This window comes from Andrena cerasifolii, chromosome 8 (assembly GCF_050908995.1).
Source record: "Andrena cerasifolii isolate SP2316 chromosome 8, iyAndCera1_principal, whole genome shotgun sequence".
NCBI classification, from domain to species: domain Eukaryota; kingdom Metazoa; phylum Arthropoda; class Insecta; order Hymenoptera; family Andrenidae; genus Andrena; species Andrena cerasifolii.
In genome coordinates, this window is record NC_135125.1 from 9,725,749 (window position 1) to 9,752,942 (window position 27,194).

The 27,194-nt window shown below is 46.4% G+C and overlaps 4 protein-coding genes across 7 annotated transcripts; 3 read left to right on the forward strand and 1 right to left on the reverse strand.

Annotated features, from left to right (window-relative positions):
• Positions 1 to 467: 467 nt before the first annotated feature.
• Nup214 (nuclear pore complex protein Nup214) lies at positions 468 to 6,096 on the forward strand. Of its 2 annotated transcripts, none has more exons than XM_076817591.1 (5): positions 468 to 684; positions 904 to 1,197; positions 1,280 to 5,444; positions 5,517 to 5,700; positions 5,792 to 6,096. In XM_076817591.1, the coding sequence occupies exons 1-5, from the start codon at positions 652 to 654 to the stop codon at positions 5,817 to 5,819; spliced, it is 4,704 nt and encodes a 1,567-aa protein (XP_076673706.1). In that variant the 5' UTR covers positions 468 to 651; the 3' UTR covers positions 5,820 to 6,096. The 2 variants fall into 2 exon arrangements, with proteins under 2 accessions (XP_076673706.1, XP_076673705.1); XM_076817590.1 differs by having other exon boundaries at positions 470 to 684; positions 5,514 to 5,700.
• Ints4 (integrator complex subunit 4) lies at positions 6,008 to 10,081 on the reverse strand. Its single transcript, XM_076817607.1, has 8 exons — positions 9,965 to 10,081; positions 9,212 to 9,402; positions 8,723 to 9,141; positions 8,329 to 8,655; positions 7,990 to 8,254; positions 7,459 to 7,921; positions 6,900 to 7,383; positions 6,008 to 6,823 (listed from the first exon to the last, which is right to left on the reverse strand). The coding sequence occupies exons 2-8, from the start codon at positions 9,260 to 9,262 to the stop codon at positions 6,082 to 6,084; spliced, it is 2,751 nt and encodes a 916-aa protein (XP_076673722.1). The 5' UTR covers positions 9,263 to 9,402; positions 9,965 to 10,081; the 3' UTR covers positions 6,008 to 6,081.
• Positions 10,082 to 10,538: 457 nt separating this feature from the next.
• On the forward strand, positions 10,539 to 16,408 carry Pdzd8 (PDZ domain containing 8). 2 transcript variants are annotated; one of them, XM_076817605.1, is made up of 9 exons: positions 10,539 to 10,934; positions 11,000 to 11,192; positions 11,273 to 11,535; positions 11,610 to 12,687; positions 12,775 to 13,037; positions 13,117 to 13,320; positions 14,098 to 14,247; positions 14,885 to 15,067; positions 15,343 to 16,408. In XM_076817605.1, exons 1-9 carry the CDS (start codon positions 10,539 to 10,541, stop codon positions 15,544 to 15,546), a joined length of 2,934 nt encoding a protein of 977 aa, XP_076673720.1. In that variant the 3' UTR covers positions 15,547 to 16,408. The 2 variants fall into 2 exon arrangements, with proteins under 2 accessions (XP_076673720.1, XP_076673721.1); XM_076817606.1 differs by lacking the exon at positions 14,098 to 14,247.
• A 3,640-nt stretch (positions 16,409 to 20,048) lies between these two features.
• Sclp (leucine rich repeat containing protein 20 sclp) lies at positions 20,049 to 27,074 on the forward strand. 2 transcript variants are annotated; one of them, XM_076817725.1, is made up of 4 exons: positions 20,049 to 20,642; positions 25,495 to 25,638; positions 25,792 to 25,959; positions 26,038 to 27,074. In XM_076817725.1, the coding sequence occupies exons 1-4, from the start codon at positions 20,486 to 20,488 to the stop codon at positions 26,199 to 26,201; spliced, it is 633 nt and encodes a 210-aa protein (XP_076673840.1). In that variant the 5' UTR covers positions 20,049 to 20,485; the 3' UTR covers positions 26,202 to 27,074. The 2 variants fall into 2 exon arrangements, with proteins under 2 accessions (XP_076673840.1, XP_076673841.1); XM_076817726.1 differs by lacking the exon at positions 20,049 to 20,642 and adding an exon at positions 23,859 to 24,928.
• The last annotated feature ends 120 nt before the right edge of the window (positions 27,075 to 27,194 follow it).

Consider the following 27,194-nt stretch of genomic DNA (forward strand, 5'->3'; position numbering starts at 1 on the left):
TTCTGCGGGGAGCCAAATTTCGATTTGCAACATTGTTGAAAATTGTCGTCCCTTGCAACTTTGTAGCGTTCTCACGAGAATCCAAATTTCGATTCAGTGTAGAAACCGTGTCGGAATAGTCTGGAAATGATATTGGAAGATTTTGGCATCAATAACCATGTTAAAATGATATTGAAACGATGTTTAAAGAGCGTAGCAGTGATGTTGAAACGGTGTTGAAATAGTGTAGAAACCATGCGAGAATGGTGTAGCAGTAATGTTGAAAGGCCGTATTAGCAATGATGTTGAAACGATGTATCCAAATCGATTTACATTTGCGTTTTCCTGAACAATTTTCACTGTACTTAGTTTCAATTCTAACAGCTAGAAGGGTCGCGATCTAATTCCGTTCAAAATCGGTAACGTCGCATGTGACACTAGAATTGAAATGTGGCTCTAGGGTGACCGATCCGTATGACAAAAATTTACATCGGATGCATAGTCTATTCTACACCTCGTTTGTGCTCGAATCAAAATTCATGTAACCGACAGTTATGCTAGTGGCTGTGAATTAATTTCTTTTACCGCGTATTTAACCTAGCAATAATCCGGCGAATTTATGTTTGAAGAAAATTGTTTATTTATATGAAGGTTGCCGTGAAGTAATTAAACATGAAAACAGCGCCTGATCCAAAGGACGTGCAGGTAAGGGATGTTATCTCCTAAAAGTGCAGTTGCACGTACCTCCTACACTATATCAATGTCAAGAAGATATTTTTGCACCAAGCATGTTTGAGACTTATAGTTCTATAACAAGTTGAAGTACCGACGGACGCGGAAGTGGAAACAATACTTTTCTCATTATCACCGACATATCTTTATTACAGTTGTGTGAGATTCTTACTATTCAATCTTCCTTTCCAGGAATTCCAATTCAAGCAGTCAAACACCTCCCAAGTCGTCGATGCATTCACGTCCATATCGCTTGCCTGCAGCTTACTGGCTGCTGACAAAAGGAGAGGGTTATTATACATAGGTCAACACAACAAAATAATTATTTTGAAACCAGGAGAGAGCAGTGATCCGGAATGGAGAATAGAATTCGAGATACCAGTATCCATATCCAAGTTGATGCTTAGTTGTGATTGTTCCTATTTAGCAGTGGTACCGCATGGACCTTCGGTCTTAATTTACGATGTACACGCACTTGTTAAAAGTGTACGTTATTAAAATTTGCATTTCCCAATGTTCTTAACCTACCGACGAAATATCCTAAAACTAACTCTATATTCTCTTTCAGAATCTGCACCTATTACACGAGATTAGAGTTTCTTCGTTGACTATAGAGGCGTTCGTAAACGATCTACAATGGAATCCCACTATCCCAGGAATGTTATGTACAGTAGCTAGTGATTACACGATTGGTAGTTTTCAAATAAAGGACAAGGAGAGGACGATAGAATTGAAAGCTTTAGAGAAATTGAACGGGCTAGACGTTCTCTGCGCAGCATGGAGCCCCAAAGGCAAGCAGATAGTCTTGGGCTGCAAAAATGGGAATATGATACAATTGAAACCCGATCTGAAAGCGGCACGAATGATCCCTGGTCCTGTGCCATATATCGGGGGAGTTATCTCTATCTTGTGGATCAGCAATTATCAGTTCTGTGCTGCTTATGTAGATAACGAACAAAGGATAAATGTTCTTATCGTGGATGCTCCTAGAGGTGAAGCGAATGCTATTTTCACATGCTACGAGGACATCACTTACGGAATAGCTGATATGGAAGGAGAGAGACTTCCTCCGAGTTATTATTTCGACCATGTGCCAGAGTGGGGTTTAATTATCGCAGCTAGTAGTAACAGTAGCGAGGTAGCTGTATTAGGATCTACAGATGGAGGTGCTACGTGGAGTCAGTGGCAATTGGTTGACAGCGGTAGAGCTGAATTACCATTAATTTGCACCTCCGAAAGCTACCCGGTTGGTTTAGCTATAGATAAGTCTCCGACTCGAATATTACCATGGGGAGCAGACTCCACTTTACCTAACCCAGTTCCTATACTTCACATTCTCGCAACGTCTGGGCAACTGTGCAGTTTTCACATGGTGAATCTGATTCCTAATTGCCCTGCGATTAACTCTCCACCTACAGAAATTGTTTCACCTCCGCCGCAGCTGCGAGCAAGCGTGGGTCCGACAGAAGCATCTATTATCATGAACGGAATAGTGACTAGCACTCCGCGACCCAAGCAGCTAGAAAGTCCTTCCGAACGACCAAAGCCACCTCCTACAGGAAACCTTTTTGATAAACTTCTCAAAGGAAGCGGCTTCCTCACGCAGTCTTTGATCGAGAAGCCGATACAGCAGGAACAGAAACTCGAGGTCCCTAGTATGGAAGTGAAAATAGAACCACCTAAAGAGGTCCATGTACAGGAAACTGTAAGACCAGATATTAAATCGGTACAGGCTAAAGAAACTCCTCCACAAGAACCCGTGGAACAAAAACCGACCATAGAGGACGAGACCAGAGACATCCGAGCTTATATGGAAGAGCATAATTTGTTCGAGAAAGAATTGCGGAACAGACTGGAGCCGCAAACTTGGGAATGCGGTACAGAGGAAGAGCGCCAGAAGCTTGTACAAACATCTGCTGTAATAAATCAGTTCCTCCGCGAATTGAACGAAACCACGAACAGTTTGTCCAGCGATATCGCGTACTTAAAAGCGTTGCTCTTGCAGTCGTTTGCTTGGGTTGAAGAGACCAAGTCGAAGAATGCAGCTACTAATGACATTACCACAAGAAACTGTGGGGATAACAGCAAAATATCTAATCTACAGAAGCTGTATTATTATACGCAAACGCAACTAACTCAAGCGAATAAGATTTTAGATTTAGAATGGTTAGATAATAAGTCCCAAGAAATGTCACGAATGCGAATCCCTCATTTGGAATTTGTGTATCAGAACCTTATATTGCATAATAAAATCGTCCAGAAGGAGAAGAGCAAGCTGGAGAAACTGAAGAAAGATTGGAAGTTAATTACCCGCAATAACAACATCTTCGGATTGAATCGTTCGATGTCCAATTTGAGCGTAACGTCTTCCAAATCGTCGGTCTCTCTTCCAAGAAACACGAGTATCATAGAAGGGCGCTGCAAGGCTATCGCTTTGAAAACTCTGAGCTTCACTCAAGGGAAGCAGATCAAATTGAGAGAACACCTGGCCGCCTCTACTCCGAGGATCATAAAACCTGTTAATCCCTCGCCGATTCAAGATCGCTTGGAGGCGACTTTGTCCTCTTTAGCCTCTCGTGGCGCCATGTCGGACACTACAACCGTTGATTCCAAGAACAAGATAGAAGAGATTGTGTCAGAGCAAGCTATAATTACCAAGCAAGCTGCAGAGAAACCGAAGCAGCAAAGTCCTTTAGCTTTATTGAACAGCATTGTGGCAAGAATCGGTACAAATGAAGCTAATAACGTGCCTGCGCAAAGCAAGCCACAGAGTAAACAGCCTGCTTTCACTATTGCTTTCCCAGCTACATCCGGGAGTAAACCTGTGCAAACGGAGAAGAAATCAAGTCCGCCAGTGACTACTGTAGTACCTCAGAGTATCAAACCCAAACAGGACACTATTACGTTCAGTCAAGTTAATGCTTCTACTCATCCTCTGCCTAATTTAATAAAATCTTTCCCTAAGGTTGATTCTATCTCGTTTGGGGCACCGATACCGAAACCTGACGAAACGTCGACACAGAAACCTGCACCTAAAGAAGCTGCTGCCAAATCTGACAAGGAAGCTGCACCAAGTACTAACTCGTTCAAAGTAGAAACTAATTTCTTCGGCACTGGTGTATTGAAAGATGCATTATCACCAGAAGCTTCGTCAGGGAAACCGCAAGCAGCTGTACCTAATACTTCTCTAAAGTTTGGAGTGCCGGTCGCAGCTACGGCAGTAGCGAAAACTGACTCAGCAGCCACATTCAGCTTCGCCAGTCCGAGCACAGTTTCTACAATAGCGAAGAGTCCATCGCAAAATGTCACGCCACAAGCAGCAAGCGCGCAAACCTTTTCCTTCGCTGCGAAACCTTCAAGCACTACTACTCCATTTAATTTGAAGCTAACACAGGCAGCAACAGCACCTCAAGTGCAGGAATCGTTGAACTTATCAGAGTTGTGTACAGGACTCCAAGCGTCTAATCAATCACCTGTGTCGAGCAGCAATGCTAATGTCGAAGGGAAATACAACTACAAGCCCACATTCGGATCACCCAGCTTTCAGGCGTCGCTAGTGCAAGATGCAACCAACACCAATGAAATTACCATTAGTCTCGTAAGCGGAGCTTCCTCGAAAGAGACTATCACGGTCACGCCGTCCGTTACTATCGAACAAATACCTGCTACCGCTGAATTAAAAGTTCCTAGCTTTCAAACAAGCGCTGTGCAAGCTTTGCCCGCAACATCCGCCAGCCCTTTATATAGCAACCAAGTTATATACTTAAGGAATACCTCAAACATCTCTATATTCGGTGGGACCTCAGCACCGGCTACGTCTACCTTCTCCGTCACTACTAGCAGCAGCACATTCGGGATTCAGGCTGCAACCACCTCGCCCACGTCAATGTTCAGCGGTTTCAGTACTACCCCAGTAACGAGTACAACACCGAGTACGCCTACCACAACTTCCAGCGCGGTGTCTCCGTTTCAAGCTTCTATGGCAAAGCCTACATTTGGCGAAGCTACGGCCTTGTTCACGCCAAGCTCTATCAATGCTAACACCAGCACTGCATCTACGCTCAGCTTCGGTAGCATTAGAATAACTAATGCGACCACAGCAACAACCTCCACTACTTCAGTATTCGGCAAACCTGCTCTTACAATGAACGCGCAGTTTCCAAGTACACCACCAGCGGTTTCTTCAACAACCAATGCCTTCGGAAAGCCAATAACTAATACCGCCGCTCCGCTCTTTGGAAGCCCCGCGAACACGTCGTTGTTCGGCGGCATGCCCACAACGTCGGCGAACACTTTAATATTCAGTGGAAATAGTTCTGCTTCGATCTTTGGCGCGAATACCCAAACCACGTCTGCTGGCTCCATTTTTGGAGGAAATTCAACCTCGATGAACACGTTTGGGACACCTCAGAAATCTATCTTCGACAGTAACGCTCAGAAATCTGGTTCGATATTTGGCAGGACCTCAAACGCGGGGTCGTTCTTCGGTGGGGCTGCTGGTAACGCTTCCTCAGGAGTAGCCCCGCCTGGAACTACGTCTGTCTTTGGTGGTGGAACTAACACGTCGCCAATGGGCATGGAACAGCCTGGAATAGGGGCGCAGGGTTTTGGGCAAACACCTACCATCGAAGCTAAACCGGTGTTTGGATCACCACCTACGTTTGGGTCTTCGAAGCCCATCTTCGGCGGTGGGTTTGGAGCGTCAACGTTTGGAGCTAGTCCAGCGCCTCCTGGTAATTAATTTACAACTTATCATTTTATGCTGTTAAAGATTAGAATTATATTAATAAATACGAATGTAGTAGCGTTTGGAAGCCCACCTGCGATGGGGGCAAATCCCGCCCCAGTGGACAACAACATGTCGAAAGTATTTGGAAACGTAGGGGGTAACACTACATTCGAAACATTGGCTACCCAATCGGGAGGTCTTAGTTTTAGTAGTTTGGCCCAAAAGAGTCCGGAAGCAGAGAAGCCGCCGGCATTCTCCGGGTAAATAGGCAACGTTTAAATTTATTCGCTTGAATGTAATAACCCAAAAAACATCGAGGTTTGATTTGTTTTATCCTCTTCTCTGTTACAGTGGAAGCTCCTTCTCCAGTTGGCGGTAGTCTGCGAGTGTCCGAGTTAAATATATCGTCCTTAAAAACAAGTTATTTTTATAATCAAAATAGGATAATTTCAGCATCTTTCCCAATCAGTGTAGATCATGTATTTATAATTACTTTTTACAAAAGAGAATGTACACCATCGATTTTGAGATATTGTTGGGATCCGTATTATGTGAAAGTTGACGCGATTTAGTTTTCTATTCCGAGTTTTATTTACAAGGAAAGAGATTTTATAAGATTGTATTGTTGTATAAAAATATATTCAGATACCCCTCTTTATAGGCTTCGGTGCAATTGATACTTTAGTCGGTTTACAAAGATCGATGACGCACGGATCGTCGAGAGGAGAGTGCGTGCACACGGACGAGGATGGTACAAGTAGCGCGAGGGATATCTCTACATTGCAAGCTTCCATCCACACTTGGTGTGAAAGTAGAACCGTAGTTTTTAATCTGTAATCATTCTGCTCTGTATTTTGTAGCCGCAAGTCTGATTGTCGAGGTAATAGTAATTGTACTTGTTGGTCGGGATGCCTTAACTTAATACGCAATATACTGGGATCGCGTAAGTTCGATATCTTTGCTGTTAAGGGGATGCCCAGTAGAAGACCTCCGGTGAACTTAAGCGCGGCATCCGCGTCGCCTCTGGGCTCTTCGATAACTGCTCTACAGAATCGAGTAGACACCGTTGGTCTTGGGAGGCGGTCTTCTCCTTGCGAGGGCGGTGTCAAAAGTAGTGGCAACAGCAGTCGCGTCAAGGATCCCGGCTTCACGTCTGCCAAAGTTGGAATCTGGAGAACGAGGGCCCTCGAGAAAGACGGCAACTTCGTTGTGTCTTGAGGTAGAGTGTCAGCCTCGGACAGAAAGTGACGAGCTAATGGAAGAGCACTTCTGCCTGTTGCACTTCTTGTCACTCGAATCAGCTCCACCGCCAGCGCTTTCAACCACACGTCGTTTGCCAGTATCATGTCAGTCTCGCCCAATCCGCTGAACAGTCGCTGTAGCCTGTAAATTTATTTATTCGTTCATAAATTCTGATACGGTATGTGTATTCGCGAGCGAGGCAGCGACACAAACGTACTTCTGAGTATTCTGAAGAAGAACAGAGACGTTGGTGGTCGTATTCGGTAATAGGTTCGTCGATACCGAATTTGTCGAAGACATGGAAAACTCTTTCAGCACGGACTTCAAAAGTAACAAGCATCGTATGTAAAGAGCAGCGAAACGAGCAGCTCCCTCCAATCGACGATCCATTTCCGCTAAACGATCCAGATCAATGGCCGCGGCGTCTAAAAGCTGAGTATAAACTCTGCCGCCAGGTCTTGCGTTCTCGACGCCCGTTACCACCTTTTCTAGAAATTCTTTTCCACGCTCGGCTTCGTCATCGATTATGTCCTCTTTCCCGAAACCAGGGCCGCTGGTTATCGACGGCCGTAATCGGGGAACTAAATGCGGCATTGTGTCGCGCAAATAGTGATAATGTTTAGCTGCGTGCTCTGTGAAAAGAGCATGCATGCTCGGGCAATGCAGCGCGGCATTGAATATAAGAACCAGCACGCTTGCGTCTGTTGCGGATAGTTAAGAACATTTGGAATAACGTTGTAGCTTATATTAAGTAAAAGTGATCGTGAAAAGGATACAGGATGGTTCGTCGACGTCCGGTTCTGGTGTATCGAAGAAAGGGTGTCGACCAAGGAGCTGTGGCACTAAGGGCAACGTCAAATATGGATGCGAAGCTCCCAGTGCCGCTAAGCAACTTCTGATACTCTCTTTATCCTGCGGATAACGGCTCAAGTTATCCAGAAGACGATTCACGCACATGTGCAGGCAATTTCTCGTTGCAAGTCGACTAGCAGCTAAAGTAGCATGCAGACCTTCCCTCACTTCACCTGAGAAGTCCTCCAGCGCGCCCAGTATTGTTTCTAATTGATCTTCGCGGAGCGTAACACTCGCGGACATCTTCCTCAACGACTCGATGGCTCTTAGTCGCACATCTTGAATTTCATCGTTGAACATATCTACCATAAAGTCTAAGGAGACTCTGGCTATATTCGGTTGCTCCAAAGACAAAGTACAGAGTGCTTCGACCGCTGCAGTTCGTACCTGGATACATCCAATTATAAGTGCTCAACATATTGACGATGGTATGCAAACGTAAAAGACAATATTACCTCTAGAAACTCGTCTTCCAAACCGTGAATAAATGCACCACAAGATCCACTCTTTTCTTCCACCTCTGGTCTATCAGCTTCTACGATCTTCTGCTTTTTGTCCAATGCTTGTTCTATGTATCGTTGTGATACAACTTTCATTGTCCCTAGGAGAGACATCGCCGACGCTCTGACTCTGGGTGACAAATCACCCATGAGACTGCAAATCTGGGAAAACGCACAGTCCACCATGCGTATATCTTCGCCATCTGTCCCCACAATAATACTAGGAAAGAGTGCAGTTAATGCGCAACAGCCGAAAACGAATAGAGAACATTTGAAATGCTATATGGTACATACTTTTCAGGATATTCTCTACCTAAGAGCCATATTAGTTTAAGAACAGCTCGTCGAACGATTTCGTAATCGTCTCGAAGTGCAGCGCAAGCTTCCCCAAAGAAACTCGCGGGTAGTCTGCATCCTCTGTGAGAATGTAGCTCTGCCATTGTCTCGAACGCTTGAGCACGCACTCTTGGGTCCTGCGAACGTGCGTAATTCCCCACAAAATTTAAAGTGTCATCTGCGGTATTCGCCGTCAAGTATCTGCCAATGATAGAAAGACAACGCGTCTGTACACCATGCCAGGTGTCTAGCAAATGTTCACGGGCGATCTTCAGAACGAGAGTCCTACGAACAGAAAGTTCAGCCTCCATTAGTAACACATTAAGGTGCATTTCAAATATATGAAGGCTACCTATGATAATCTCCCAGTTTCAATAATGTCGCTAAACCCTGGCTCTTTACTCTATGCGATTCTTCATTTTGTAAAAGTTCAGCAGTTTCGGTGACGATCCGTGTCTTTTCTACTGAATCGTTCGTCACTTCTCCCAACTCTGCAAATATCCAAAGTATTTTGGCACGGACCGCTGCCTCTGTTTCTATGGTGAACCTTTCCGACAACTTTTTCACCACCGAAGGTACATCTTCCGGTGAGATATACGCAATGGTATCAGATATACGAACGAGAAGTTGTAAAGCATCATTGCCGCATTTGCATTTTTCAAGGCACTCTATGTAAGCCAATGCAGAACTGCCTTCTGTCCCATTCTTACTCCCCGCTGTAGACGCAAGGCGTAATGTTCTTAGCCTCTTTAGCGGTGGTTCGTTTACAACCTATGAAGAAACACAGTCAGAGGAAATGGTTGCGGTTAGAAATGCTTTGATCAGAAAATGTATAACGTACCTGGCTTTGTGTAAATTCTGCTAAAACCCTTTTCTTCATTAATGCTGCCATACTAATAAAGTACTATACATTTATTTGCAGACAATAGAAAACTGAGGCTATGTTCTCCAGTGTTTACAGAGGTTAAAATTCTTTTCTGCTATTTACACGTGTATGGCACCACATTACTAACTTTTTCTTCCTTGTAGAATCTATAAATTATTGTTCCTTAGCGAATAGGAATTACATTTGTATTTTTAATATTATAAATTGTATTCGGAGTTTAAATTGCGAGGAATACTTTATTCTAAACATAGAATTACGAAAGTATGGTCAATCAGCTGATTTTATACATGAAGTATGAACACACGTATACATGCATGTCTACTGTGATAGACGACGTGATTAATTTATTATCAACAATATAACATTATTTATTACATTAATCTACGTAATTATCAATAACATACTTTATATTTTAAAATAAAATTTAACGATTTCCTAGGCTGTTCAAAGATACTAATCACGAAATACTTAAAAATGTTTATATTTTTATCTATTTTATCTAGGCCCAACTTACATTCGTCATTTCTTCCTGTACATTAATTGTATACAATAATGACCAGAATAAAAACATTTGTGTAAATAAGTTTTATGATTGATGTATGACAAATATACTTAAAAAACCTGTTAATAATGACGTTCGTATTTTTGTAATTTAATGCAGCGTAAGATTTCGGAAAATACATCGACCGTGAGCATTTCTATGCTTACGGTAACATATGGGATTGACAGTCGGGGAGCTGTCAAATTGACAAGCTCGTCTGGCACTAACATGGCTGCCGAGATCAATAGAAAACTGTCATGATACGCTTCGCCCGTAGTCGTCGGCGTTATTAGATTTTCCAAGATGCTTCGCGCGAAAGACTTCTTCTGAACATGTATCTTTCTAAGTGGCCGCGAAGCTTTTTTATATCGCCGGTGAAAATGTCATAACTCTGAGCGTCGTAATGATAGGTGAAAGTGTTCTGAATAACTGTTGACCCGTGAGAAGAGGGTGATTCACAACAATGTAATTCGGCGTCAGAACAAACAATAGGGTTTTTTAATAATCACTCGGATACATAGATATTACAGGAGTTCCTAATATTTCGAACGGACGTCGGAGGTATATTTGTCCGGAGCGTTAATTTAAAGAAGAGACTTCCAGCTATATTTAAATATTTTTTTACACAATTCTTATTTCTTGTCATACAAGAGAGTGCCTATTTTTACAACGTTTCCTTGATATCAAAGATATAGAGATCAACCAAAGAAGCCGTTAAGCTCCGACAGGCGAGACTTTAATATGAACATTTTTGAATTCATTTTTGTGTCTGTGATCACATTCGTGTGCGGTATAATATGTACGCTGGCGTTGGAATTTTACTTGTTCAAAAGGTATTTGGAGGAGGCACCCCAAGCAACTCCGCCAAAAAGACCGATCCAGCATGGCAAGGCTCAATTACCTAAGGAACTGCTCGAAAAGATTCAGGATGAAAAGACGAGCACCGCCACTGGAATGGCGCGGCAAGGTATGTGCCAAGGGAACGAGAATTTGGCAATTAATTTGACGCTGCAGTTTCTGTTCAATGAACTGAGAAACGCGGAGCGGGTTCGACTCTGGCTGTATAGGAAATTGAATAACGAGTTCAAGGAACTCTTGACTCAGTCCACGACTGCTAAGCTGTTGGACAGCGTGCAGGTAATTAAAACGAGATAACGTTGATAAAGATAAGCGTAAGAATATTGATTCACGTATGTTTTCAGCTGAGGGATTTAAATCTGGGTACGCAGTTCCCCACCATAAAGGGTCTAGAAGTTGCGGACTCCAAAATAGACGCTGACACCGGTTTACTGGAATCGTTGGATTTATCTTTAGATTTACATTACTCTGGGAATTTTCAATTATCAATAGACGTTAAAATGTTCTTAGGCAAGACTGCCTATATGGCTTTACAAGGTACAGCGGTAGCTAAGAAACGGGCCCGAACGATGAAATCCTACTAAGCTTCCGCTAACTTCCTTCTATGACGTTTTCAGTGAAACGTATCAGCGGTAGAGCTAGATTACAATTTACGCGAGTTCCATACACTCACTGGTCCTTAAGTTTTTATTCGGACCCTATACTTGAATTAGAGGTGCAGTCTCAATTTCAAGGTCGTCAATTACAACCGCAGATCATTTCTCTGATCACGGGGCAGATTCGGCGTGCAGTGCGCCGGAAGCACACACTACCTCGTTACAAATTGCGCTATAAACCATTCTTCCGCAGACTGAACGACGAAGCCGTAGATTTATCGGAAGTAAGAAGTCCGCTTGTATTTCCCACGATTACGGAAATGTAGAAGCAGTTATAAACCGTTACATGTTTGCCTAGGTTGCTAACGTGCAATTGACACCGGGATACCTGGAAGTATCATTGCTGGAAGTGAGTAGATTGAATCTCGGACTTAATATGCTCAACGCGGAGGAGAAGTCACAAATCGAGGTGTACTGTACGGTCAGCGTGGACTCAACGCCCTGGGTATATCTGACTCAATATACTGGAGTTCCTTACATGGTATTGGACCTAATTATTAGCAAAGTCGGATCACAGCAGCTCGGCGTGGTATTTAAACAAGAGCTGGCGCCGGAAATAGGGCACCTCTGCGTGCTAGTCGAGACTATAGTAGCTGGAAGTCCCGCGGCGATCGCTGAGATGCGAAAAGGGGACGTTTTAGTAGCGGTAGATGGTAAAAAGGTATCCAATATGAATCAAGTAGTCAAATTCGTGAAGAGCGCTGTGCAGAGGCGTTTCATCATAAGAGTCGAGAGGAAGTACTCGAAAGTGGACCTGGAGAAGCAGATTAATATGAAGCTGGAGAGCGAGAAGATATCCGCAGAGAAGGGGGTGGATAGAAAACCGTTGAAAAGTGATTTCATGAGCAGAGGGGATACGCCCAATGCGGAAGACAGCGGCAGAATTAAGTTCGAGAGCCAGATCAAGTTCTCGGACTTGAGAGATTCGGAAAATGAGATTTCCGACAAGCTGGACATGGGTAGCAAATTCTTTAGAAGGAGGAAAAGTAGCGCGCACATTGGAGACGATTATACTCAGACTCCCGACTCCACACCGTCTAGGAAGATCTCAACCGCTTCGAATCAATCGATAATGTCGAGCGGCTCCCAATTTTGCTTCACCGATGACATGTGCGTGGTGAATATCACGGATCTGTACCACACCACGAAGGAAAGAGAATACGCCTCGCTGATCACTTTCGAGGAGACTAGGAACTTTCAAATAGACTCGGAGCTGCAGTATTTGAACATAGGCGTGTGGGGCCGTGTCAGAGGGGAGTTCTCAGCGAAATTATTAGGCTACATAAACGTCCCTATGAAATTAATTCTAGCGCAATGTTACACATCTTCGACTGGCCATTACCTTAAATGCCACGCTCTTTTACCGCCCGACAGTCGTACGTACACTTATTGATAAATCAGATACAGCCGTCTATATATGTCTGCCACATGTTTTATGTTAATCTCACGTGCCTTTCTGAAAGCCTCTTCGACGACAGTCCACGCGAAGCTGCAGGGATATTCAGGATTCGATCCGACGCTCTGCTACGGTGACATTTTACTGTCCTACGTGTGGGAGTCCAGTTATCCGAATCGTGACGTGGTCAGCGACGCTGGGAAGAAGGAGACTACGGAGACTGCCAAAGCACAGCCAGCACTGACCGAAGAGATCACTGACAAGAAGACGCACGATTTTATCAGGACACACTTCCATAGAGCAACGCATTGTGATTTTTGTACAAAAAAGGTTCGAGGCCCGACTAATCGCGAGCCTTTGCCTGTGTATATCAAGCTAGACACTAAAGCTTTTTGTCCTGATCACACAGATTTGGTTGAAGGACGCCGTACAGTGCAGAGACTGCGGCATGGTGTGTCACAAGAAGTGCGAGGTCCGCTGCCAAGCGGCCGGTACCTGCGGGGCGGAGACCATAGCAGCGATGGCTTTAGAAACTGACGAAATAGAGCCTAATACTCTAATCGGAGAATCAGGTCCAGAAATATCTCTAACCAGTTGCGAAGATAATTTACAGGTACTCAAGACGTAGTAAAACGTTTTTCTTTACACGACAATGGTATTGCCAACTCGCTGGTGATCCACGAGCTCGCGCGCAATTGAAACAGCAATATCAGCGTCTCGGTTGGCAAGCCCATTCGATATCACATTCCAGAAGCAATGATTATATCCGGAGATAGTCTAGGATTGCAAGTTGAGTCCCTCTCGAGTGTGTTGATTATATTTTTACGAAAAGGGGATATCTACGTTGACTTCCAAAGACGTATCTCTGTTATTCAATCTTACTATTACTCGTAAGAATAGATCCTTAAGAGAAACGTAACTCATGCATATCTACACTTTACTAGTCATATTTTTTATTGTACAATACGCGATGCCGCGATGATGGAATTGCAGTTACCGGGCGAGACTAATGTATACTTTAAATACTTAGAGAGTACGTATTCTTGGTACTTTGTACATAGAGAGAAGAACTGTTAAGTGTGAATTCACTTTTACTGTTGGCAATAAAACTGATCGTCCGCATACATAGGGAGGTGAAGGTTTTTTTGTAGGGTTGCACCTTGACCTTGCTTTGAACGTTCAGTATCTGTGAACATTGTAAGTGAATATTGTTGCTTTACTGTTGTCCGACGACGTAGAAGTACCATTGCACAGAAAGTAACTTATAAACGAGGCTAGAGAGCGCTATTGTCCGTTCCGTCTTAGTACCATTATTCTCTTATCGGATATCTTGCGACCGGACAAGTGAAAGAGTATTAATCAATTTGAAATCCGTTGATCAATCAATCAGGGTGCGACTATGATGGCCATGAAGGCCAGTATAGCTAACACTCTGTTGGGCCTGAAGAAGGCCGGGAGCACCAGTTGCTTGGCCCCACCGGCTTCCGGTACTGGTCTGGCATCTAGAAGTCTGCCCCCAAGTCCCTGTGCATCCCGCAAGGTAGAATCTCATACCACAGATTTGTCTAGTTGGAACGGAGAAGGATCAGATTGACTTAAAATTCCCCCTTGCGCAATAATTCCGTTTGCCGATCAGAACACCTAGGATGATCTCTTTGCTGATTAACGATATGCAATTTGGGGCCTTCTCTGGTTCTACCCTTCTGCTTCGCCCTTTTCTTTAAACCAGCCATTCGTATTTTATAACAAACGACACACGCTTGTGGATCTAAGGTACTCATTGTCCAGCTTCTCGAGCTCCTTTCATCCATCTCACGTTCACTTCATCGCGCGCAATGTTGCTTTGTATGCTGAGAGACTGTCCCCGCGTCTACACTGGCTTGCACTTCCCCTCTCCCGCGGCTAGAGGATCCTACGGCATTTTTCTGTTGGTCATGGCACCGGTTCTTAGTTCGGACGATGGATGCGCAGATCGCACACCGAGGCTGACACGCTTGTTATTACACACGATATCGCATTAACAAGATTAACAAGAGACCGATGCTTTGATTGCGTTACTTTCCTCGCGCTGTTTAACTATCAGCCGAACCGGGCGCATCATTCTCTCTAGGATCAAGAATTCAACGCGAACGATATTGTGCTCCGATGAAATCTGATCAAATTGTTGAAACGTTTAGAGCTCGTTGGTCGGGGGCTTGTGCATAAGTCCTGACCTGTTGGACGGTGCTGAACCCAGCGTGGCGGCTCCTCTGGTAGCCGGGGATTTCGACGACGGTCTAATGTCCAGGGCTAAAGACACCGGCAAGTTTCTGTACAAGTTCCTGGAGCCGCAGGAGCGGGTTGGAAAGATCAATGACATGGTAAACACGTGGAATAAACATTTACAAATACAGTCAGTCATACGGAATCATTTTACCAACTAGTTAGCTTCACTCGTGAGTTTGTTAGTCAGTATAAAAATGATTTTTGTTCCCGTTTAGTACATTTTAAGAAAAGCTTGTTCTTAAAACTTTCTTTTCTTTTATTATAAATTTCTCCTAGATATTTCAAATATTAACTACCATCTGTAGATTTCTGCGACTGACTGTACGCAGATTTACCGTCGACCTCACTTAACCGATTTGTAAACGCGCAGATGGGGAAGCTGAAAACGGCGCTCGACGCGGAAACTACCTCGAGATTAGAGTTGTCGCAGAGCGGAGGCATGGACAGTATTAAGCTGATCGCCCAGAGCGATTTGCGGGTGCAGGCGCTGAGCGTGCTGCTTCTGCATTACTGCGCCGGCTTGCAGCACGCGCAGGAAGCATTAGACCGATCGCAGGCCAGCAAGGAGTCTTAACGGGTCTAAGTTCCACGAGCAGACACCGAGAAATGACCGGCACCCGCTATCGATTCCGTAATTCCGCCTCTTGTCGTCGGTCTAAACTAGCGAATATTCTCATCGACTCGATGAATTATACTCCTACTCAGAGTTTCGTACAAGCGTATACAAACCACACGCACGTACACACGATCTGAACTTCATTTTTGTTTAAAACAATAAGTCTGTCGATTGATTCAGTGATATTCATATAGCAGGCCTCAAAGTAATACTCGTGAGTTCAATCGTGATATTACCGTTTATCGTAGCTTACCAGAGAACACCAAATGCTAAGACTTGTATTTACGGACTCTATGTACTATTGTATATCGGTAGCTGGCTGAATACGACGTATCGCCGGGTGTGTTTACGCGAGTAGAGTATTTTGCTCGGTATATAGGCTAATAGTCGTGGTGTAGAACACTTAGGGTTAAAGGGAATACGGTGTATTGAGTCGAAGCGCAAGGTAACGGGCTATTAGGTACTTAATCGTAGCGCTCGACGGCTTGCTCGAGCAGGAATTTATCCCCCTTCATATCAATATTAGCGTGTAAATCTCGAGATTAAGCAGCTCGGTGCATTTCGCCTTCTCCCCGCTCTCTTTTCTAGCGAATCGCGTTTTAGCGATCGTGAAAATCGTCTGCAACGAAACGCGCGAGTCGCGAGTGATTCGATCGATGTGTTGCCTATGCGAATCGCGATACAGATAGGATTCCATCCACAGGTAAACACTTCACAGGTCGGAGTATCGATGTGTGTCTCGTCGCTTCGCATGATATTACGGCTCATTGTTAATATGTAAAACGAATTATATGAAGATGAATATAGATTGTTAAACAAGCGTGGCGATGTCTTTTGTAGAGCTTGCACCGCGCTCGCGCCCGGCGGGGCCATTTACTTACTCTAGGATGCGCGGTTTACTGTAACGAGAGTATTTCATCGGCGCGCGTGGAAGATCGAGGTCGAGCGGGACGCGCAGCGTCTATAACTACCGACGACGCCTCCGTTCATCCGAGTTCTCGGTAAATATGGAAATACTCGAAAAACCGAGGCGCAGTTGCCCGCGATCGCACAAAGAATCTACGTCAAAGCCAAACGATCCTACAGGGCCAACGTTCGCGGTCGAGCTGCTATGTTTCTCGCACAACGAAGCGCGTCTGCAGCGGAAGAATCGCAGATTGCAGCACGGAAACACGGGGGAAATTGTTTAAAATTTATACGAGCTCTGCCAGAGCACGTGGCCGTGGCCCAGGAGGAGATTTCTCTCGGGCAGATAGAAAATTACGCCACTGCTATTTATTTCTCTAGAGAGAAGTCTCTTCTGCGTTTTCAATAGATGTCTCCGAGCACCTAGCGTCTCGTTTTGTATCCTATGCGAAATTAAATCGTGGTCCGAACGAATGCCTCTGTACCCTGACACTTTCCACGCGTCGAGGAAATTTTGTTGCGCCGGGATTATTCGTGGAACGCGATGTTTCTTTATGTCGCGCGCTGCCAGGCCACAGTTGGCGTAAAATCAGAGACCGCTGGTCCCAGCCGGGCGGATGTAAAATTGCGCATCGTTTTCGGAAATGCAACGTCATCGAGCGTCACAAAGAACGCGACGTACAGTGCGTTTCACAGGCGTAACTCGAGCGACGATCCTGATATAAAAGGAGACTGAAGCACCCTGTGCGTGTATGAATTAATTAACGGGGGATCTAATTAATCGAGGAGACCTGGCGTGGACTGGAAAAGCGAAAACGTGTTTCTCGCTGACGTGCGCGGAGAGATGGATAGTGGGAGAAGCACACGTGCACGAATACTGGCGAGCATCGATCTCGATGCACCGACGCGAGCTTTTATCCCGCGAGAGTCAACAGGAGCACGAGGAAAGAGAAGTCATGGGGGATTTTGGCCCGCGATTCTATTCTCGTTCGCGAAATGCACGCGCAGTATCCACTGGCCGCGTGCCAAGCATACCCGAGCAATCGTATAAACATTTTATCCCTGTTGGGCACTCGTCTCCACGATGAATGGAGAGCAAAGTCCTTTGGTCTCGGGAAGAAAAGGCGCGATCGATCGGCTCGAATACTCGGCGAATTAAGGGGTTATACCTAGTCAGGCGGCCGAAACGAGGCGAATGTTTGCGAATTTGTTTTGAAAAAGCGGGAACATATATTCTTCCAGAACTTTTTGCATCTAAAAGAGCAGCATTTAATGAACATTTAGTAATTTTTTCGTAGAAAAATATTTACGTTTATAATAAAAGAACAACCCGCATCCAAGAAGCCTTTTTAAAAATTTGCTTTTGCAAAAATCACGCGAAAAAATCACGATTTCAACTTTAAATAGCCGTCATTTTGATTTAAATTAATATTTCGGAAATTCCCTCCGCCAATCAGAGGATACATTAATATTTTAACGAAATCTTTTATTATTTTGATTTTAGATAATCTGGTTCCGAACAGCAGTGCTCACCGCAAAAGCAAATTTTTAAAAGGCTTCTTGGATGTGGGTTGTTACTTTATTGTAAACGTTAATATTTTTCCACGAAAAAATTACCAAATGTTCTTTAAATGTTGCTCTTTCAAGTGCAAAAAGTTCTGTAAGAATATATGCTTCCGCTTTTTCAAAAAAAATTCACAAACATTCGCCTCTTTTCGGCCGCCTAGTCAGGTATAACCCCGTAATACACTGATCGCCTTGCGTTCGACAATCTTCAGGACGTAGATTATTAATCCGCAGAAATGTTTAATGCGATTGAAATCCAAACCGTTCGCGCTTCTCGAACCTGCGATCTTTGATCAGGCGATTGCTACTCGCGCGCGATGCGTGTCCTCTTTTGTCTGAGAGAGACACGAGTCAACAGTTCCTCCTCCAGACGTTCGTTTCGGTGTTTATCCCCGCGTCGAAACGGCGATGCACGTGCTTCTGCGCGGTTCATTTTTAAACGCTTCGCCTCGTAAGTAGAGTTAGCCTCGCTGTATTTTCTGGTTTGATGAGATGCGTAGGAAGGAGCAGATGGTTCAACGTCTCTTTGCGTGCGGTGCCAAGACTGTCGTGGGAAGAGGGCCGTTTTCGCGGCTGCGAGGAAGGACAATGCCAAGTGTATCATACATCTCTGGAAATTCAGTGAGGCACGTTTAAATCGGCCCTAACGTTCAATTTTCTAACTAGAACACTTGCTTCGCTCTGCCTTAGGTGAATTTCAAGAGCGTCGCTCGCTCTTCAAGGTAAAAGTGAAGCTAGCGGTCTCCTGTTTCGACGATGGGAGTTCTTCGTCACTTAGAAACCCTCGATCTTCAGGTACGCGGTCCGCTGTGATTAGCGCAACGAGGCGACACGCACGCGCCGCTTTTCTCCACATACTCCCGCCTGCGTCGTTTTTTAGAAGCACGAAGAGAAGAATAAATCAGACCGCTGGAAAAGTCGGCGCTTGATCTGGACGACGGCAATAACGAGCGTTCGCGGTGGCGCAGTAGGCATCGTGCCGAATCGACGCGCCGTGGTTCGTCGTGTCCCTCGACCTTGGTTTTTTTCGCGACGCTTTTAGCGAATATTCGGTACGCCTTAGAACGCGAGCGAACAAAGCTTTCGCTTTCGGCGCCGGAAGCGCGCTAAACTCGATCGTTTTCGCTGGCTTCCTCGTCCTCAACACGGCCGCTAATTGCGTGTTTACGTAAGTACGGGATGGGCTTATAGAATAACATATCCCAGCGACGACGATCGGGGAATCGCTCCGCGGTACGTTGTATAATATCGCCGCGCAAACTGTTCTATCGTCGAGCGCTTCCGTTAGCCATTGCGCAACCCCTAACGGCCAGATAAGATTCAAAAGCCGATCGTCGCGCCGAATCGGCTTCATCAGCGTCATGAATTAAAGATGATAGAAAAACTTGGAATAAATGAAAGCATTAAGCGCCAAGCTCTGTAACCGAGCGCCGGCAGGAAGTTCGCCAGCGTCGGCTCGGGGAGTCACGTAAACGCGCGCGGGCCCGCTTTCGAAACTCGAGCGATCGCCGGTGTCTGGGTCCCTCCGGCGCGCGTTTCTTTCGATAGCGCGGGCAATTAGAGAGATGAGTCATCCGGCGGAGAACTTTTGCACGGCGAGGCTCGGCGGATCTCTTCCTGTTTCCGTCGATCCGATCGGGGAGGCCTTCGGCCACGTTTATTTATCTCTGAACAGGGGAGGCTTCAATGCCGCGTGGATCGGCTGTCAAAGTGGCCAGACGCGGAAACAGCCAGACCGCGTCTAGTTTCCATGCGCGCGGGGAAGGCGGATGTCGAGGAAGACCCTGGAGCGAGCCGTCTAGATCCCGACGCGACCTTGCCCGCGCGGGGAACGCCAATTTCGACAGGTCGCGGGGCCGATGCAGCTGCACCTGATCGCGCACACGCGGTTGTTTTCAAACAAAGAGAGGGAATCGAAACAAAGTAGTCAGCTGATCCGAGATGCATCTCTGGTGGGAGGGCCTCGGCGAGGGCTTAAATAGCACCGCGTGGAGTTCCGCGCGTCAGTGCCAGGCAGCGTCACCTGAAACGCTCCCGTTTCGAGGCCCTCGCCACCGCCAGCGTCCAGTGCAGCGCAAAACAGAGATCTCGGGCTCTGCGAAAGATCGTCTGCTCGATGTTCCAGAGTCTCGTACGTTCTTCGCGAAAATAGTTCGTCCCTGCGGCTCCCACGCTCAACATCCTTCCGCGCGAACAGTCTCTGTTATACAGTGTGATTCGAGCTTCCTCCGTGCACCAGTACTTGTTGCTGTTCGAGGCATGGTCGTTTCCTGACAATTGAAACAGAGTGCTGTTGATACGTCGAGGGAAGAGGACGCAGGGGCGGGTGTATTCGATAGCTGCGGGCTCGTGAGGAAAAGCGAAAGGATTCTCGCGGGACAGAGGACTGCTTGGTACCTTGCCTGACTTCCCTGGGATAGTAGAGATGAGACCACCCGCGTACAATGCCGAGGAAGTGCAACAGATCTCCCAGGAGCAAGGGGAGAGGAACGTGGCCATGGCCGTCTGCGTGCAGCTGGCGGGCCGGGCGATAATCAGGGTAGTTTCCCGCTGCGAGGAGGCTCAGGACAATTGCAATCTAGGTAGGTCAGATCCATCACGGTGGACCAATCTTGCTAACCATCGACTCCGCCTGTTCTACTGGATCTAGGGAGACTTCTGGCTAGGTAAACTTCCTTCTCGCTTCAGCGGTGATTAAAGCTGGTTCTTGGAGCGTTCAATGCAAAGCGGTAGTTTACTAAAGGCCGTCGCGCATTTTGGCGAAGCGGAGAGAAGAGTTCACGAACGATTGCGCAGCGACAATTAATTAATTATTATTAATTTCTACGCCTAACTGCGCGACGGCCTTTAGACAGATTCAATCAAGTACCAGCGAGGTAAAAGGAACTCGAATAGAATCGGAGCGTAATTGTTTCCCTCGCGCTTTACACTTTCTACCATATCTCTTCTGCTTCGAGGTATTACGCTTTCGCTCCGCGAGGATTTCGTTCGAGGAACGTTCGAGCGCCGCCGATGCACCTCCCTTATCCGACGCGGATCGAGGTGCCCTGCGCTTTCTTTCGCGCTGGCTCGCGTCGAAGAACACGGGAGTTTCGCGAGGCCGAAAAGAAAACAGACGGTACAATGGACTGCGGAGTTAGTCATCGATAAGGCTTCCCTGATAAGATATCGGGAAGCAGCGTACAACGCGAAATCGTCGACGGAGATTAATCATCTTGCTACAGTCACTCGAGCTTTCCCAATACCTGCTCTTAAGAATTCGCGAACCGTGGGACACAGAAGATAAGGGAAGCAGCGAAGGTTGAGGTAGATTTCAGGTGCGTATCGACGTCGCGAGGATCGCTCGCGAGGCACGCCTCGCGGAGTGGAGAGTCTGGAGCGGAGATGGGCAAATAATTATTTGAAATAAAAATTGTGTACGAACTTTTTGTTTCAAATAATTTTTTGCCCGTCTCTGGTCTGGAGCCGTCTTTGGTTCGCAAAGTGATGATGAGCAATCCTCGCGACGTCGATGCACACCTTTAGGCTGGCTCTCGGCGCGCGGTCTGGTCCGCTACTGGCATCATCCGCTTGGTAGGTTCGACGGTGACGCAACCGCGGCACCCTATCACGGGAAGAATCGAAAGTCCAGTTTTGTAACGCGTGCAGAATCGTGAAAGGAAGGCGATAGCGTTGTATAATTCAGAATATCCACTTGCGTATCGTTCGCGGCCGATAAGATCCAAATCGAGTATGTTCCTCCGGTTAGCGCCCGCTTCTGAGGCGAAGGTGTCGGCGCCGAGCAAGGTGCAGCGGGGGACAATGCCAGTCCGCAGATACGTGTCAGCGGGGCGACCTTAAAATTCGTTCAGTTAGATGACTAATGATGTTGGCAACGCGATACGAGTTTCTGGCCGGCCTTGATTCGTCGATTCGACCGAGCGAGCTCGACTTTCAAAGTAGCGTGACAAATTCGCCAGCAAGGCGTTACGTCGTCGGGGGAGCGAGCGTTGACGCTGGAGAACCGGTCGATGCATCGACGTCTACCTTCGGAGCACCGAGTATATCGCGAGGCTCGCTTCCTGATTCGACCCGAAGCAGAGAACGAGTCTCTGCCCTTGCCTTATCCGTCCACCCGGATAGATTTGAGACCTCTCTCAATGCCGCCGCTCGCCTCGTGGCTCCGGCATACCAGCATCCGCGAGCAGATCGCTGCACGGGAGCCTCCTCTGTTCCGCCGCGCGAAAAATGTCGCATTCCTCCGCCTCGAAACGTTGCAACTCGTCTACCGATAGCTCTTGAACCGCCGCTGTAAAACCGTACGACCGAGCCGTGAAAAGTAAATAGGAGGTTTCTAATCGGTAGCTGGCGAAAGTCTCTCGAAGCGGAGAAAACGAGAGCGAGAGGTAGTTGGCAGCCACGCTCAAGGAGTCCCTGTGCACGCGTGGCTTTGTAATAACACTCGTTAACGCTCCTCGGAAGAGAGACGCCTTTGTGGGTTAAGCCAGACTTCGCGGTGGACCAGAAGCTTGGAATTTCTCAGCTGAGATGCTTGTTGTTCTTTGAGCCAACGGGAACAGGTGCTTTCTGCGCCACGGGGCCATTAAGCGGAGAGACGTGGCTCTGCTAATTGAAAGCTCGACTCGCGGGACTCTCCGACAATTTCTCCTCCTCGAGATAACGCAGTTCTGCGCGGAGGTCTGCCAGAAGCCTCGTAACGTTTAACGCGAGCGCTTCGTGCCAGGTGATAGGCGGCGAGCGCGAGTCGAGCGCGCCAGGTAGCCAGACGTAACAGGTGGCGGTTCCTCGCCGCGGCATCGGTTGGAATAAAAGTGAAATGCTCGGTCGGGACCCTAGCATAGATAATTGGCTGGATAAACATTGCGTTGCACAACCCGTGTCCGGTCTTTGTTCCTTAGGCTGCCTTCTGCACCGGCTCGGGCATACGCACGCGTTGTTTTTGTGAGCGCTGCTTTAAGCCGCGATGCGATTGCGACGAGCGTTGCAGCAGAATTTCACGACTCCCTTAGCAAACGCATGGAAATGATAGGGAGCCGTGCAGCGCGGGACAATGCGAGTTTTATAGTACCGCTACGCCTTCTACGTGCTTTTCCCTTTGTGGCTACCGTAACGTGTGAAAACGCGGCGCAACTCTGCCAAAGGAAGAATTCCAGGAAGCTGCTCGGTCTCTTCGATTCGCGTATCAGAGATATCTCTGTAGTTTGGGAGTGTCTTCGGATCGTTGACGTTCAATTGATATCGTCGTGGATAAATAGATAGACCGTCGCACGTTTCGGAGGCATCCGCGTGGAGGAAAGGTCACTCTCGGAATAGTGAACCGCTACGGGGCCTTGGCAACGCGGCTGCACGCGCTTTGCATGCCGCATGTCGCGGTCGTTCCTTCTTCCTGATCCTTTTTCCATGCACTCGTAACAAAGTGTCGCTGAATTAATCGCTAATCACGTCGGCTGGCTATTTATTCCATTGTCTTGGTAGAGATTGAAAGCCAAGCCGCACTATCCCTTCGCGCTCGGCCAATTAGTGGAGTCTGCGCGTGGCATACATTGGGCGTTTAAATTACAGTGTCGAAATAATTAATAACAAATCTTCAACGCCGCATTAATTAACTTTCTCTTATTATACGGCTGTCTATAAGTAAAAACGCCTGAAACTCACCGATAGACGCGTTGCGTGTGCTACTTCCTCCTAGTGTCACTTGTCCCTTAGATTCTAAGGCCAGAAGCTTATCTTCTAACGAGTGACTCAGCTCACAGCCGGGCACGTTGCTCTGTAAAAGATATTTACGTTAGCATACGCTCCACGAATGCGTATCAGTGCGAATAGATACAAGGAAACCTGCCTGCCTAGCTGACGAAGTTTCAGCTGCGATTTAATTAACAATTATTTCACGTGTCCGACGCATAAGCGAGACATTGCATTCGCGGCGAGTGCTACGCGAACCAGGTACCAGGGGCGCCACCATTTATGGGAACGTAACCTTAAATGGTAGCTTGCCCATCGAAGCCGTTTGCCACTTTACTGCAAAAAGTCAGCGTCACTGTCAATACATATAGTAAAACATAGTCGGCTATTTCAGCCAGTTAATAATGCTGAAATTCTGTGAATGCGACGCGTCTCACGCGGGAAAGAAACCGCTTAATCGAGCCGGGATGCTAGAGGAAAAAGGCGGCTCCGTCGGAACGTTTCGAATCGTACCCTACCCGAACTTCAATTAAGAAAGTAACACATAACGCGTCACCTCGCATCGTCCGACTAACGACGCAGCATTTAGCAGCTTCTTAACAACGATCAAGGCACTGCTAATGACCTTAATTCACCTGGAAATATCTGCAACAGCGTAAATTGTAAAATATTACGCGACCCGAATCGGAGGAAAGCGCGACGACGCTCACACTGAGTGCGCACGCGCGGGAAACATGGCGTCTAAGAATTTCTAGCGGGATATAGAACAAACGAGCGTCCCGCGTCTATTTTCATACCGCTGAGACGCCTCCAACCCAATTCCCTGGCTCGTTAAAATTCAAATCACAAATTTAGAAACTCTCCTCGAAACAGGATTATCGTTCAAATGAAAATATGCTAGCCCCAGAAACGTTTTAAGGACAATGTTATCGCTACTGGCTCTCTGCGCGCGACGTTCGCGGGACGCGTGCACTTCCAGAAAATAGAATGAACGCCAAGGCCAGCGAGCGGGCGCTATTTATTTCTGAAATTCACCGAAAATAAATGTTTGGTAGCAAGACGATCAGGCGGCAGCTTCGAGAGCTCGCAGTGAGTCAGTCTGCCCAAGTCCGCCTTGGCAAGATGGCGAACGCCGTTACGAGAGTGATTTTGCGCTGCGAGGATGCACAGGAAAACGAGAGTCTCGGTAAATTGTTTTTTTAAACCGACCCGCAAGATCGATGGAGCAAACTGTTACTACTCTGATTCTCGTGAAATTTTGGATCTAGTCTGTTTAAGATAGCCGTTACGAGATGCTGATACTCCGATCTAGTTCACAACCTAGTTCTCGCTGCCACAGGTGCATCGCGGCTTTTACGAAAACGAAATTCTGCCTATTTATTCGAACGTTCCGTTCCTTCGGTGCACTTTCTATCTTATACGTTTGGATACAGATTATACGGACTTAATAACGCGATGGGCAACACTTCGAAAGTGGGAAATTTCAGTTATCGTGGTATAATGATTGATACACTGACCTAGTTCCACAGGCGATCTATCAAGAGCAGAATGAGAGGGATGCAATTGCCTGCGTGCTTCGGTCTGGACAATTGCGTGGACTCCTCTCACGATCTCCTAAATACATAGAGTTAACAATATGCATGAGAGATCAAGAATTTATCGCTTGAATATATACTTTTTGATAGTAGTCTACGTGCATAAGAAATGTAATTTTGTAGCAATTTTCAATACTATCTTCCGTTACTGTTCCAGATCTGTCCGAATGCCAGTTGATGCAGGTACCCGACGCGGTTTATCACTTAATGAGACACACGGAATTGAAGAGATGCGATCTCTCTGGGAATGTGATAACAAAGATCCCACCTAAATTCGCAGTGAAATTCTCACTGATCACTGGTGAGTCTAATAACGAGATTCTCCTGTTGCCTGATCTTTAAGCGTCGTTTCTCTTCTCTGCTATGTGTTCTTCTTTAAATCTGATGCATTTTTTTCTGATTTAAGCTACAAGATGTTACTGTAATACGTATTCAAAACCGTAATCGTTTCTAGAACTGAATTTGAGTCACAATCAGATGAGCAAGCTGCCAGAGGAACTCTCTGAATTGCAAGCCCTGGAAAGGCTGGATATTTCGCATAATACGTTCATAGCTCTGCCACCTGTTAGTTGTCGGATACCGCAGCTGAAGCATCTCCTCGCTAACAACAACTCCATCGTCGGTAGGTGCCAGTGATTGCCGCTCGCGGCACTCCGATTAAAACGACTATATCGGCGTTATAATCTCCGTATGCTTGCAGACGTAGATGTGGAAATACTGAGGCGCGCCCCCGTTTTGGAATTCATTGACCTCCAAGCTAATCCTTTAACGGCCAGGATGCACGATCTTCTCGGCACCTTGACCCGAATCAGAATCGAACTGACGCCCAGGCAAGTGGAGGAATGGGAAGACCTTACCATCTGAAGCGGCTCCGTAGCTCACGGAAAACAATCAAATCTGCCGAAAGGGCCCTGCTCGTCGGAATGCTCCACTCGCGCGGACCCTGGAGTTCGCGGACGGGTCGTTGCGCGGATAAGAAGAAACAGCTTTGTACAGTGATAGTGGATGATTGGACCGACAACGGGCTGTGGCGATTAAGCGGCAAGGACCGCCGGGAAACGTAACTGTTCGCCAGTCAACGATCCTCGCGATCGGTACTTAAACAGCATAGTTCGCCGCGTACCTGAGACTCTCTCTTCATTGATCTCGCGAATGAATATATCGATCAATCGTCGCTTCCTCCTCCCGTTTTGTATCGTGTGCGCTTTCTTTCTCTCCCTTTCCTCTCATAGATTTTATCCCGCCTCTCGCTGCTGTGATTGATGTGTAAGCGTAACGTCGCGAGCTGCCGATCCAAACTTACTATCGTACTTTCTACTAACACCGAACAAGTATCCTGTAAATTTAAGATACGTTTTATTACTTTTTATGCGTGGACTTGACACATATTGCGACTATACTGTGTATAATCACGAGTCGTACTGCCAATGTACGGGCGATCGACCGTCGACACCCCTCTCGCCATGATCGATCGTTGCTCTGATTTTGTAACGCGCAAGAGAACGTAGGAGAGAGCTATGAAAAATCGTGAACCAAGTACAATTATTAACGCCGCGAGAATTGACAGCTTTTTCTGTGTTTAGGTGATACGTATATATATATATATATACACACAATTTGTATTTAATTTATACGTAGCTATGTGCAAATGCACAACGCACGTCAGAATGTATTACTCTGTACTTGCGATCTAGTCAATTGTCCGCGAAATGTTGCAATATACTTTAAGAAACAGTGTTCCTTTGTTTTTGTATTCCCTCGAACGAATACCCTCTTCAACGTTTAATTTTATGCGGCGACGTTGGTTTCAGGTAAGTCAGAAGAGGCCGGGGACTTGACTTGCACGGTCCAAACGCA

Bases quoted from the DNA above. Each gene is read 5' to 3' on its own strand.
- Nup214 (XM_076817590.1), top strand. From the start codon at position 652: ATGAAAACAGCGCCTGATCCAAAGGACGTGCAG. The intron at 1,198-1,279 runs GTACGTTATTAA...ATTCTCTTTCAG, and splicing joins TACACGCACTTGTTAAAAGT to AATCTGCACCTATTACACGA. The intron at 5,701-5,791 runs GTAAATAGGCAA...TCTCTGTTACAG, and splicing joins AAGCCGCCGGCATTCTCCGG to TGGAAGCTCCTTCTCCAGTT.
- Sclp (XM_076817725.1), top strand. From the start codon at position 20,486: ATGAGACCACCCGCGTACAATGCCGAGGAAGTGCAACAGATCTCCCAG. The intron at 20,643-25,494 runs GTAGGTCAGATC...TTACTGTTCCAG, and splicing joins TCAGGACAATTGCAATCTAG to ATCTGTCCGAATGCCAGTTG. The intron at 25,639-25,791 runs GTGAGTCTAATA...AATCGTTTCTAG, and splicing joins GAAATTCTCACTGATCACTG to AACTGAATTTGAGTCACAAT.
- Ints4 (XM_076817607.1), bottom strand. From the start codon at position 9,262: ATGGCAGCATTAATGAAGAAAAGGGTTTTAGCAGAATTTACACAAAGC. The intron at 8,656-8,722 runs GTAGCCTTCATA...TTCTGTTCGTAG, and splicing joins AAACTGGGAGATTATCATAG to GACTCTCGTTCTGAAGATCG. The intron at 6,824-6,899 runs GTACGTTTGTGT...ATAAATTTACAG, and splicing joins CTTCTTCAGAATACTCAGAA to GCTACAGCGACTGTTCAGCG.
- Pdzd8 (XM_076817605.1), top strand. From the start codon at position 10,539: ATGAACATTTTTGAATTCATTTTTGTGTCTGTGATCACATTCGTGTGC. The intron at 10,935-10,999 runs GTAATTAAAACG...GTATGTTTTCAG, and splicing joins AGCTGTTGGACAGCGTGCAG to CTGAGGGATTTAAATCTGGG. The intron at 15,068-15,342 runs GTAAACACGTGG...GTAAACGCGCAG, and splicing joins TTGGAAAGATCAATGACATG to ATGGGGAAGCTGAAAACGGC.